This window comes from Pseudophryne corroboree, chromosome 9 (assembly GCF_028390025.1).
Source record: "Pseudophryne corroboree isolate aPseCor3 chromosome 9, aPseCor3.hap2, whole genome shotgun sequence".
In the NCBI taxonomy this organism is placed as follows: domain Eukaryota; kingdom Metazoa; phylum Chordata; class Amphibia; order Anura; family Myobatrachidae; genus Pseudophryne; species Pseudophryne corroboree.
The window spans coordinates 190,163,426-190,177,106 of NC_086452.1; the positions used below are offsets into that span (position 1 = coordinate 190,163,426).

General features: G+C 44.6%; 1 protein-coding gene across 5 annotated transcripts in view; it reads right to left on the reverse strand.

The window, feature by feature from the left end:
• The window catches only part of PBX1 (PBX homeobox 1), a 201,533-nt gene that overhangs the window by 37,027 nt on the left and 150,825 nt on the right, over window positions 1-13,681 (reverse strand). For all 5 annotated transcript variants that reach the window (XM_063940044.1, XM_063940043.1, XM_063940042.1 and 2 more), the window contains exons 3-4: window positions 9,054-9,298; window positions 7,992-8,182 (exon numbers count right to left, since the gene is read on the reverse strand). In XM_063940044.1, coding sequence (XP_063796114.1) covers window positions 7,992-8,182; window positions 9,054-9,298 — 436 coding nt within the window. The remainder of the gene's footprint in view (window positions 1-7,991; window positions 8,183-9,053; window positions 9,299-13,681) is intronic.

Below are 13,681 nucleotides of genomic sequence, written 5' to 3' on the forward strand. Positions count from 1 at the left end.
GACTTAGGGCATTGTAAATGGCCCTTAGTTCCAGAATATTTATGTGTAGGGAAGTCTCCTGACTTGACCATTGTCCTTGGAAGTTTCTTCCCTGCGTGACTGCCCCCCAACCTCGAAGGCTGGCATCCGTGGTCACCAGGACCCAGTCCTGTATGCCGAATCTGCGGCCCTCTAGAAGATGAGCACTCTGCAGCCACCACAGCAGCGACACCCTGGCCCTTGGAGACAGGGTTATCAGCCGATGCATCTGAAGATGCGATCCGGACTACTTGTCCAACAGATCCCACTGAAAGATCCTTGCATGGAACCTTCCGAATGGAATTGCTTCGTAAGAAGCCACCATTTTTCCCAGTACTCGCGTGCAGTGGTGCACAGACACCTGTTTTGGTTTTAGGAGGTCGATGACAACTCCTTGGCCTTCTCCTCCGGGAGAAACACTTTTTTCTGTTCTGTGTCGAGAACCATCCCCAGGAACAGTAGACGCGTTGTAGGAACCAGCTGCGACTTCGGAATGTTCAGGATCCAGCCGTGCTGTTGTAGCACTGCCCGAGCCAGTGCTACTCCGATCAACAACTGTTCCCTTGACCTCGCCTTTATAAGGAGATCGTCCAAGTACGGGATAATTATAACTCCCTTTTTTCGAAGGAGTATCATCATCTCTGCCATTACCTTGGTAAATACCCTAGGTGCCGTGGACAGACCAAACGGCAACGTCTGGAATTGGTAATGACAGTCCTGTACCACAAATCTGAGGTACTCCTGGTGAGGGGGGTAAATGGGGACATGCAGGTAAGCATCCTTGATGTCCAGTGATACCATGTAATCCCTTTCGTCCAGGCTTGCAATAACCGCCCTGAGCGATTCCATTTTGAACTTGAACCTTCGTATATAAGTGTTCAAGGATTTCAAATTTAGGATGGGTCTCACCGAACCGTCCGGTTTCGGTACCACAAACATTGTGGAATAGTAACCCCTTCCTTTTTGAAGGAGGGGTACCTTGACTATCACCTGCTGCGAATACAGCTTGTGAATTGCCTCCAGCACTGCCTCCCTGTCCGAGGGAGCTGTCGGCAAGGCAGATTTGAGGAAACGGTGAGGGGGAGACGTCTCGAACTCCAGCTTGTACCCCTGAGATACTACCTGTAGAATCCAGGGATCCACCCGTGAGCGAGCCCACTGGTCGCTGAAGTACTTGAGACGGGCCCCCACCGTACCTGGCTCCGCCTGTGGAGCCCCAGCGTCATGCGGTGGACTTAGAGGAAGCGGGGGAGGACTTTTGTTCCTGGGAACTGGCTGTATGCTGCAGCTTTTTCCCTCTACCTCTGCCTCTGGGCAGAAAGGACGCGCCTTTAACCCGCTTGCCTTTCTGGGACCGAAAGGACTGTACCTGATAATACGGTGCTTTCTTCGGCTGTGAGGGAACATGGGGTAAAAATGTTGAATTCCCAGCTGTAGCTGTGGAAACGAAGTCCGAGAGACCATCCCCAAACAACTCCTCACCCTTGTAAGGCAAAACTTCCATGTGCCTTTTAGAATCAGCATCACCTGTCCACTGCCGAGTCCACAATCCTCTCCTGGCAGAAATGGACATTGCGTTTATTTTAGATGCCAGCCGGCAAATATCCCTCTGTGCATCTCTCATGTATAAGACTGCGTCTTTAATATGCTCTATGGTTAGCAATACAGTATAGTGTCCCTGTCTAAGGTATCAATGTTATCTGACAGGGAATCTGACCACGCAGCTGCAGCACTGCACATACATGCTGAAGCAATAGCTGGTCTCAGTATAATACCTGAGTGTGTATATACAGACTTCAGGATAGCCTCCTGCTTTCTATCTGCAGGCTCCTTTAGGGCGGCCGTGTCCGGAGACGGTAGTGCCACCTTTTTTGACAGACGTGTGAGCGCTTTATCCACCCTAGGGGATGTCTCCCAACATGACCTATCCTCTGGCGGGAAAGGGTACGCCATTAGTAACCTTTTAGAAATTACCAGTTTCATATCGGGGGAAACCCACGCTTCTTCACACACTTCATTTAATTCATCAGACGGGGGAAAAACCACTGGAAGCTTTTTCTCCCCAAACATAATACCAGGGCAGTACGGACGGTGTAATGGTTAGCATTACTGCCTCACAGCACTGAGGTCATGGGTTCGATTCCCACTATGGCCCTAACTGTGTGGAGTTTGTATATTCTCCCCGTGCTTGCATGGGTTTTCTCCGGGTACTCCGGTTTCCTCCCACAATCCAAAAATATACTGGTAGGTTAATTGGCTCCCAACAAAATTAACCCTAGTGTTAATGTGTGTGCGTGTACATGTGGTAGGGAATATAGATTGTAAGCTCCACTGGGGCAGGGACTGAGGTGAATGGCCAAATATTCTCTGTAAAGCGCTGCGGAATATGTGTGCGCTATATAAATAACTGGTAATAAATAAATAAATAATACCCTTTTTTGTGGTACCTGGGGTAATATCTGAAATGTGCAACACATTTTTCATTGCCGTAATCATGTAACGGGTGGCTCTATTGGAATGTACACTAGTCTCATCGTCGTCGACACTGGAGTCAGTATCCGTGTCGACATCTGTGTCTGCCATCTGAGGTAGTGGGCGTTTTAGGGCCCCTGATGGCTTTTGAGACGCTTGGGCAGGCACGGGCTGAGAAGCCAGCTGTCCCACATCTGCTATGTCGTCAAACCTTTTATGTAAGGAGTTGACACTGTCGCGTAATTCCTTCCACATGTCCATCCACTCAGGTGTCGACCCCGCAGGGGGTGACATCACATTTATCGGCATCTGCTCCGCCTCCACATAAGCCTCCTCATCAAACATGTCGACAGAGCCGTACCGACACACCGCACACACACAGGGAATGCTCTGACTGAGGACAGGACTTCACAAAGTCCTTTGGGGAGACAGAGAGAGAGAGTATGCCAGCACACACCAGAGCGCTATATATACAGGGATTCACACTACCCACAGTGATTTTTCCCCTATAGCTGCTGATATTACACAGATTGCGCCTAAATTTAGTGCCCCCCCTCTCTTTTTTACCCTATGTAGTCTGGAAACTGCAGGGGAGAGCCTGGGGAGCGTCCTTCCAGAGGAGCTGTGAGGGAAAATGGCGCCAGTGTGCTGAGGGAGATAGCCCCGCCCCTTTTCCGGCGGACTTCTCCCGCTTTTTTATATGTATATCTGGCAGGGGATTTTACACATATATAGTTTTAATGACTATATTATGTGTTTATTTTGCCAGCAAGGTACGATTATTGCAGCCCAGGGCGCCCCCCCCCCCCCCCAGCGCCCTGCACCCATCAGTGACCGGAGTGTGTGGTGTGCATGGGGAGCAATGGCGCACAGCTGCAGTGCTGTGCGCTACTGAAGTCTTCTGCCGCCGATTTCCAGGAACGTCTTCTTGCTTCTGGCTCTGTAAGGGGGACGGCGGCGCGGCTCCGGGACCGGACGACCGAGGCTGGGCCTGTGTTCGATCTTTCTGGATCTAATGGTGTCCAGTAGCCTAGAAGCCCAAGCTAGCTGCAAGCAGGTAGGTTCGCTTCTCTCCCCTTAGTCCCTCGTAGCAGTGAGTCTGTTGCCAGCAGATCTCACTGAAAATAAAAAACCTAAAATAAACTTTCTTTTTCTAAGAGCTCAGGAGAGCCCCTAGTGTGCATCCAGCTCAGCCGGGCACAAAATTCTAACTGAGGTCTGGAGGAGGGTCATAGAGGGAGGAGCCAGTGCACACCAGGTAGTCCTAAAGCTTTCTTTAGTTGTGCCCAGTCTCCTGCGGAGCCGCTATTCCCCATGGTCCTTACGGAGTTCCCAGCATCCACTAGGACGTCAGAGAAAATGACGACTTACCCGCGGTAGCCGTAGATACCAGTACAGCGAGACCTTCACCAAACAATACACCACCTTTATACGGTAGAGACTTCATAGCTTTCTTAGTGTCAGCATCAGCATTCCATTGATGAATCCACAATGCCCTCCTAGCTGAGACTGCCATGGCATTGGCCCTTGATCCCAAGAGGCCAATATCTCTCGCCGCCTCCTTTAAGTAGGCTGCAGCGTCCCTGATATAACCCAGCGTTAAAAGGATGGTATCCCTGTCCAGGGTATCTATATCAGATGACAAGTTATCTGGCCATTTTTCGATAGCACTACTTACCCACGCAGATGCAATAGCTGGTCTGAGTAGTGTACTTGTGGTGACGTAAATGGATTTCAGCGTATTTTCCTGCCTACGTTCCGCAGGATCCTTAAGGGCTGCCGTGTCAGGAGACAGTAAAGCCACCTTTTTAGACAAACGTGAGAGCGCCTTGTCTACAACGGGAGGTGACTCCCACTTTCCTCTATCCCCAGAGGGGAACGGATACGCCATTTGAATCCTTTTGGGAATCAGAAACTTTCTGTCAGGATTTTCCCACATTTTTTCAAAGAGGGAATTCAGTTCATGAGAGGGAGTAAACGTTACCTCAGGTTTCTTTCCCTTATGCATACAGACCCTAGTATCAGGAACAGCAGGGTCCTCAGTGATGTGTAAGACGTCTTTTATTGCCACAATCATGTACTGAATTCTCTTTGCCAATTTTGGGTCTAATCTGGTATCACTATAGTCGACACTGGAGTCAGTGTCCATGTCGGTATCTGTGTCTGCTAACTGCGCAAACGAACGTTTATGTGACCTCGAGGGGGTCTGTACCTGTGATAACACATCCTCCACAGATTGTTTCCATACCTGGTTCTGAGACTCCGATTTATCTAATTTCTTATTAATAAGAGCCACATTAGCATTCAAAGCATTCAACACATTTACCCAGTCAGGAGTCGGCGGTGCCGACAGGGTCACTCCCACAGCCGTTTCTGCCCCCAACACAGTCTCCTCCTGGGAAGAGCACTCCGCCTCAGACATGCCGACACACCTGTACCAACACCCACAGACACACTAGGCCAAAAGGGGGGACAGACCCACAGTAAAGCCCGTCAGAGAAACACAGAGGGAGTTTGCCAGCTCACAACCCAGCGCCTGCTCCGGTTCTGAAACGCTATAAATATAATGCCTCAGACCCTGCAGCGCTTTATTAACACTTAATCTTGCACCAAATATGCTGTGCCCCCCCTGTTTTGCACCCTGTTACTTGTTATATCAGTGGTGAGGAAGGACTAGCGTCTCTGCATGCTCTGGAGAGAAAATGGCACTGGTGTGAGCTGTGAGGGCTAAGCCCCGCCCCCTACATGGCGCGCTTCAGCCCGCTCTTTTTTAAATAAATAATGCCGGCGGGGGTACGTATTTAGTGCCCAGGCACTTCAATTACAGTCTGCCAGCCTGAAAAGAGGTTTATAATGCTGCCCAGGGCGTCCCCCCCCCGCGCCCTGCACTCTGCAGTGCCGCTGTGTGTGGGAGCATGGCGCGCAGCGCGATCGCTGTGCGGTACCTCAGAAAGCCGTCACTGAAGTCTTCTATCTTCTTCTACTCACCTGTCTTCTGACTTCTGGCTCTGCAAGGGGGGTGACGGCGGGCTCTGGGAGTGAACCCCTATGCGTACCTAGCGTTCCAAACCCTCAGGAGCTAATGGTGTCCTGTAGCCAAGAAGCAGAGCCTTTAAACTCCCTAGAAGTAGGTCTGGCTTCTCTCCCCTAAGTCCCACGATGCAGGGAGACCAATGCCAGCAGCCTCCCTGAAAATAAAAAACCTAACAAAGTCTTTTCCGAGAAACTCAGTAGAGCTCCTCAGTTGTGCATCCAGTCTGCCTGGGCACATATTCTAAACTGGAGTCTGGAGGAGGGGCATAGAGGGAGGAGCCAGTTCACACCCCATCAAAGTCTTAAAGTGCCCATGTCTCCTGCGTATCCAGTCTATACGCCATGGTTCTTGAAGCGTCCCCAGCATCCTCTAGGACGTATGAGAAATAATATTAATGGCACTATTCTGGAAACTACAGAGGAGGAAAGGGATCTAGGAGTCACTATTTCAGATGACTTAAAGGCAGGTAAGCAATGTAACAAAGCAATGAGGAAGGCTAGTCAGATGCTTGGCTGCATTGGGAGAGGAATCGGAAGCAGAAGAAAAGAAGTAATAATGCCACTGTATAGGTCATTGGTATCGCCTCATCTGGAATACTGTGTCCAGTTCTGGAGACCATATCGTCAGAAGGATATAAATACATTAGAGACTGTACAAAGAAGGTTAACTAAAATGGTGCATGGCCTACATCACAAAACTTACTTGGATATACTAAAAGATCTTAACATGTTTAGTTTGGAGCAGATTGGAAAGGGGGGGACATGTTAGAAACTTTCAAATATACCAACGGTTTTAACAAAGTTGAGGAGGGAAAAATTCTCCAAAGGAAGAGAAGTATTAGAACTTGAGGACATACACTGAAACTGGAGGGAGGCAGGTTCAGGGGAAATTTGAGGAAAAATTACTTCACAGAAAGGGTAGTGGATAAGAGGAATAGCCTCCTGTCACAGGTGGTAGAGGATAAGACAGTAGAGCACTTTAAACATGCTTGGGCTAGGCATATAAATATCTTTATAAAGAACTAAGGATCAAATATGGTTGAGGTTACCTAAAAGATAAAAGAAAGGGGCAGACTAGATGGACCAAGTGGTTCTTATCTGCCGTCAGTTTCTATGTTTCTATTTAAGTACATCAATTTCTATGTGGAACTCGTTCTGCTTTATAGGGGAATGAGACGTTTCCTATTCAGCAAGAGCTCCTAATAACTCGTGTAGCAACTGATAATTCTGACATTATCATGCACAAACATTCTATTGGCTCTATGTACTGACTATGAACATATGCAAGCTTTTCAGTTATATTACATTATACAAGCTGCATGATAAAGTCACATGGGATTTGTGACATGTATTTATCTGCTAAAACCAACACGCTATTTGATCATTTATGTCTTAGCAATTTACACTGTTTTCATTTGTTACACATTTGTTTATACAACATACTTTATTATACTGAATTAAAACATATTTTTTACTAGAGAAACCAAGGCTCTGTTGTCATAATGAGAAAGCAAATACGGGTATAGGATTAGTGACTTCCCCTGGGGACCGGCTCTGTGAAATTTCTCCTTTATTCTTCTATAGTTTATTAAGGCTTTAGCAGTAGGACCCTGTGGGTTTAACTATATACGTGCTGGGCTTTTTTTTGTAGTTGAAATCCGCTATACAAACTAACAAAATATATCTGCAATTCACTGGTACATGTGCTAAATAGTGGAGGGAAATCTTCCTCTTTTACTTCCGATTGTATCAGTATTTAGAGGATGTCCGTTAATGTTCCCTTACAGAGAAATCCCAATATCAATCATTACATTCTAACAGAGCACTTTAGACCTTTAAAGAAAAATGATGGCTAAAAAAGTAAAAATCCTGCATCCCTAAAAGGAATGTGCTCCAGAATCCAGAAGACTGAGAATTATCAAATATTCTAAACAGGACAAGTGGAGGTGTTGCCTATAGCAACCAGTCAGATACTAGGTATCATTTATCTAGTACATTCTAAAAATGAATACTTAGAATCTGTCTGGTTGCTTTGGCCAACATCTCCACTTGCCCTCTTTAGAAGGTTTGATAAATCTTCCACCAAGTAATAATTGCCGATGTTTTATATGCTTTCATGAAACATGGAAGCAAGATAGGAAAAATGGAGGTGCGTCAGGCCTGGTGAAAAGATACTCTGAATAGTAGGTGGAGCAGCAACCAAGACCCACACACTTCAGAACACATTGGGCGGTATTCAATTCTTTTCTACCCCTTCCACACCCATTCTGTTCCTGCTGAAGGGTGTGGTATACTCATTTCTGGGCGCCCAACCCTTTACGCACCTAAACCGGATTACTACAGGCACAATAACCGCGATAACGGGGATCACTTTAGAAAGGAGATTGGGCGTGATATATCATTTGACTACCGCCCATTGATTGTATAACCTCTGCCTGCATAAAAGGATGATCCACTATGGCTCTCACCGTGCATCCAAGAAGCGAGAACGCAGGATCATGACAGCTTCACATGTGCTTTGCTTGAGCTGCATCTGGATAGAGCTAAACTTCCTGTGGATAATTCCGACCATGCGTTCAATCTCTTTGGGAGAGATGGGTCTGGTCCTGCTCTGTTCCCGTAGCAGATTCATCACATGTGTAGTAAATTCATTACAGGCCTGAAATTAATAGCATTGTTAAGATTTTCTTTGCATGCACATACAGGTGACTTATTTAATCTTTTTTTTTCAGCTGAATTGAAACAAGCTTCATGCACAGGTACCATTCAGGTTATATCCATCTCCACGTACAATCAATTAATTATTAATCAGTACTAACCACACTCTCCAAATAACAGGGCAAACCAGTTGCAGTCAATTTCAGGTGCACATGTAAAGCTAGAGAGTTAATGTGCATTTTATACACTGTGGACCAAAATAGATCCCTTACCTCACGTTCTCATGTTCTTTCATAGCCTAATAATTTGCACTCTCTCTTACATTCAATTAGAATGTAATTAACTACAATAGAGATATTTTAAGTTACACAGGGGAGTTCTGTGTGGCAAAGAGAATCGGGTCAACTGCTTTTATACAGGTCATGGAAGCCCTTGATGCATGCATACATATATCTATGTCACCACAGGTCGGTCTCATTTGTTCAGCCCACAGGTGTACTGGTAGCAGAAAATAACATTTTATTTCTGTGTGGGTGTACAACCAAGGCTTTGCTGGACCCACCTGCTTGCTCCCTATTCCCAAAAATCTGTCATGAAGATACTAATTCCAACAATACATTGGGGATCATAGAAGACGGGACATCTGCTGTAATATTATATTGTTATAGTTAGCATGCTGTGACATGACTGAGGTACACTAAAGTACTGGCTTTAAGAGACACGATTACAGATCTACCACCAAGATGTTGCCCACATGTATTCATAAAAGGTTATACACCCCTTTGGAGCACTTTCGACATAGTTGGAGAACATAAATCAAGCACACGGCAGCTGTATAGAAGGTTCTAGCCACGGCCTTCTTTTCTGGTTACCTGTTCATACTTCTCTAGCTCTGTGTGGTAGATTTGCCGGATTTGGGATAATTTGGCTCTGTAATCGGAATGTTCCACTGAGTTGTCTGATCCTGCTCCACCTGATGCGGCAGCTGCTGCTGCGGCTGCCGCCGAACCACCTCCCTTTTCTGGACCTGCTACACCCTCTGCCAAAAGCATGTTATCCAATCGCATCAGCTGGGGATCCTGAGGCTCTTCCTCTTGTGCTCCCCGAATACTTAGCACTGAAAGAAAGAGAAAAGACAGTATAAATGATAAAGGCATACACCACAACTATATACGTCTTATTATTTCTAGTTACTGAAATGTAACAGAAGAGCTTTGTATCTGGGGAGCAGGCTTAATATCCTGTTGTGCGTATAATCAAAATGTTCAGTAACCTTACGGAATAAACAGTGAAACTAAAGTTGGGTACACACTAGGCCGGCGGCCGGGCATACATACTGAGCGATATGACATTCATATCGCTCAGTGACGTCACGCAGCAGTTGGGCCGTGCAGGCAGCTTTTGAACGACAGTCCAGATTGAACCGCCTGCACGGTCGCCAGAGAGGGTTGTTAACGACCAGCGGTGCCGCGCATCGCTGGTCGGCGGCGGCATACACACTTGCCGAGAAGATGAGCAACGTCGCTCAGGAAGGGTGAAAACGAGCGACGTCGCTCATTTTCTCGGCAAGTGTGTATGGACCTTAAGAAAATATACACATCTCTATTTATTAAAACAAAATAAACTACAATAAAACAACCTGTTAACAGCTCTGTAAATGAAACACAAATGGAACATTTTGCTTTGCTATAGAGCTAAATGCACGTAATGCTATTTGCATAAAATCAGAGTATATAAAGTAATGTAAAATGTACGAATTACTAACAAGAGTTCTTTGTTATTGGGCACAGAAATAGCAAGCTGCGTGTAAGAAATTATTGTAAACATTCAAAGCGTATTACAATTTAAGTTTAGAACTATAATTGCGCTATATTTGTAAATATTACAAAGTATCACCCTTTATTCACTTTTTTTCCCAATTTAAACATAGTCACCTTTGAACAATAAAAGAAAAGAAAATAGAAGAAAAAAAAGAAAACCACAGCTAGGCCTATATTGTTTATGTCCACTAGGGGTCTCCTTCACTACCAGATCGCCAAAACCACTTAACACTCACAGAACAGTGACTGTGCACTCATAAATAAACCACAAGAATCACGCTAGTTTAATAAGGGGAACATCCCAAACCCAGCATACATCTCTGCCAAAAAGAGTTCACAAGTTTCAAGGAAGTCAACAAGATGCATTAATGAAAGACATAGCAAACAATTCTAATATTGTAATTAAATAACAAGATCTGCTGATGTCAGGACACCTTGATCTCACAAAATATCTGTTTGAGAGTAAGCATATGGCCTACCTTTATAACACCTTTACTGGAAACTCCCTAGTAGAACTCTTCTAGCCAACTAGTTTCCCAGCATATTATTATATTGGTACATGTATGTAATAAGTAGATAAACTTTATTTTAAGTCAACAAATAATGTGCATGTTATTACTGCTGTATTTAATTATATGTTGCTTATATTTTCGGCAGCTCTGTGTTAGTATTAGCACCCAGGGCTAAACGACAAATACAAAGCAATAGGAAACAGCAACCGTGTCAGAACTTACGTCAGGCTGGTACCACTGGCGCTAGATTTCCATCTAAAAACTCAAGTTCAAATGCCAGTGAAAGCGCATGTCAAAAGAAAACAATGACATGTAGCTTTCAAGATATCACTGGCACTCACTCCATTCACCTCAGAGTGTAACTTTCATTAACAGCACTGAATGGAGCAGGCAGCATTTGGAAAACCTCAATATTAGAACGCTATACAAAACGGACTCCTGAGGGCTATTGTGGCCTAAGACACTCAGCATTCGGTACAGTGTCCGTCAATTAATCTGAGCAAAAACTCAAGTGTTTCATTAACACCACTGAAATAGAACATAACTGTTTTAACTCTCTGAACCTGAGCTGAATTACAATAATAAAATAAAGAAAGAGGCACATTTGCCCTCGCCCAACCCAGACGGAGAGCCCATTAAACTGTTTTGTAATGGGACCCTGATAGGAAAATAATACTCCATTACATACATTCCAGTATTTGCTTCAAGTTAGGCAGTGGCGAGAGTCAAACTATAGGGGTCAATTCAATTCAATTAGGAGAGAGTTTGTATCATGACACTTACATAAATTGCATGCAATGCGAGCACCTGAGAAAGGTGAGACTCAAACATTGCATGCATGTGAGCAACTGAGAAAGGCAAGATTCATACATCACGTGCATGCGAGCACCTTAGAAAGGAGAGATTCAATTAGAAATGCTGATTTGCGGGAATCATGGCAAGCTTGCATGAGTTGTCTGTAAAAAGTGAACTTGGAGAAGTGCATGACAAAGTGAGGAAACCAACCTAGACCCCCCAAAAAGTGACAGATACACAGTACTAGTAGGCCCATATAGAAGAAGGTTAGTGAACATAAGGAAAGTACTAGGGGTTCTTAAAAGGTGTCAAATGGCAGATTTTTGCACTTTTTCTTTTATTAATAGAAGGAATAATGACAGCAAACTAGTGTTTTTCATTAAATTAAAGTAAATCCCTTTTTTTTGGGGTACAGAAAAATCTCTGTAAATTAATTTCTTAGCGTTTTAAAACCATTTTATAAAATGTTGGTGGAAAACACACCCAAGTTCTAAAACCCCTCATCAATCAATACACCTCACCATACATATCATTTAACCCATTATTGAGCTATTTACAAAAATTCACCTGAAAACGGATGTCTTTGGACATATGCTATTTTTCTACTTTTTTCACCTGCTCAAGGGCCTGTGCACAAAAATATGCATACTGTATGTCCTTAGAAAAAGCAATGCGAGTTTGGAAGCAACTCCTACCTACAGAAATCGACCCATTTATTGGGTGGGCAGCATAGTTGTGGTACCCCCTAACAACCATCCCTTGACTCACAGTTACTATGGCACCAGTCACCTGCATCTGATGTGTGTAGAATCCAGTCACTACGGAAACCAGGAAAGAACTACTACAACTCCCTGCAAAATAGGAATAACTGTGGATAGGACATACTCTTAAATCAGAACAGCCCCACCTAAACCTGGAGATATGCAGGTGATACATCATAGCCCCCTGCTAAACAGAAGCAAAATAAAAGGGGGCACACTACTTACTCAATTTGAAATGCCCTAAAAATTCATCCATCTTATGTGTGACCCAATGCTTGCCAATTAGCAGTATAAGCATATTGAGGAGCTGCTCCCAGCATCCTCCTGGATCCACAACTATTACCTACCGACATCTTCCTGTTGGGTGCTTGACAGTTACAACTGAAAGCTATGACCTGTGCATGTTAACTTAACCCAACTACTCCAGTTGAAGCATCTGCATTGTATGAAACAGCTGATAAACTGCCTGTGGCTTCTGTATAAGAAGGCGTCACATATATAACATATCTTAAGAGCAAGGAGTTTTGGATCTCTAATCCAGCTGCAGTGACAGCAGTGTCCTCTGAGGCAGCATCAGCAGTCATCACCCCACGCTGTCTATTACAGCAATGGTGGCATCTCCACAATGGGATATCCAACTGACAACTATACTTTGGTGCGATGGTTTGGGGTTGTGGAGTGACACTATTTAGGGTAAGGGAATTTAAAAGGTCACCTACTGTTTACCCAGTACTAGGAAAAGTAAGCTATACAGTGAAAGGATCACTTTCTTATCTTGGCTTTATTTTGCAATAGACCTATTGGGTATGAATTGCACATGATATGGATATATTAGAGTTAACGTCACCTTACTGCAATATAAACATATGCTTATAATTAAAGTGGATTAGTCAGGTATGTGAGAAAAAAAAAAAAGTGTTTAACTTGGGATATTGTGCACTGTGAAATAAGTTACAGTAGTTGCCCAAGTCTCACTAGGCCCGGAGAGACTGTAATACTCTATGCTATATGGTGGTTTCAGAGTTGGAGTCATGCATGTCCTCAGGAAATGTCTCCTAGAGCAGAGATTTTTAACCTTTTACAACTCGCGGTACACTGAACAAGATTTAAATATTGCCAATGCACATATAAATATAATGGTGATGCATGGTGCAGTTGTGTGTCCTAGGATGTCATGTCGCAGCTTCTCCATAGGTAACGCCTGAGTCACATCTGAGAAAGCCAGAAGAGCCCAATACTGCCCGGGTCCAAAATTAGAACTGGCTCTGCAACCACTAAACCAACCAGTATTGATTGTTCCAGGGCCTCAGTAGCGTCAAAACACTGACTGGCCTGGCTGTGCTTCTATGGCGGCACACCTGGAGACTGCTCAGGGCACACTAGTGTGCCACGGCACAGTGGTTGAAAAACACTGTCCTAGAGTCTGGCTGCATTTGTGAAGCTGTGAAGTAGGAGATAGCCTCCCAAGAACGAGTGTTTGCACAAAACTCTCCTATGCACAAACATTTTGGGAAATCTCAGGCACCACGCAAGGATCAACTCATCTCAGTACTGACAGGTGCACTTTAAAAGTTGCAGTACATAAATGTTGCAAGTAATCTTCAAACTGGAA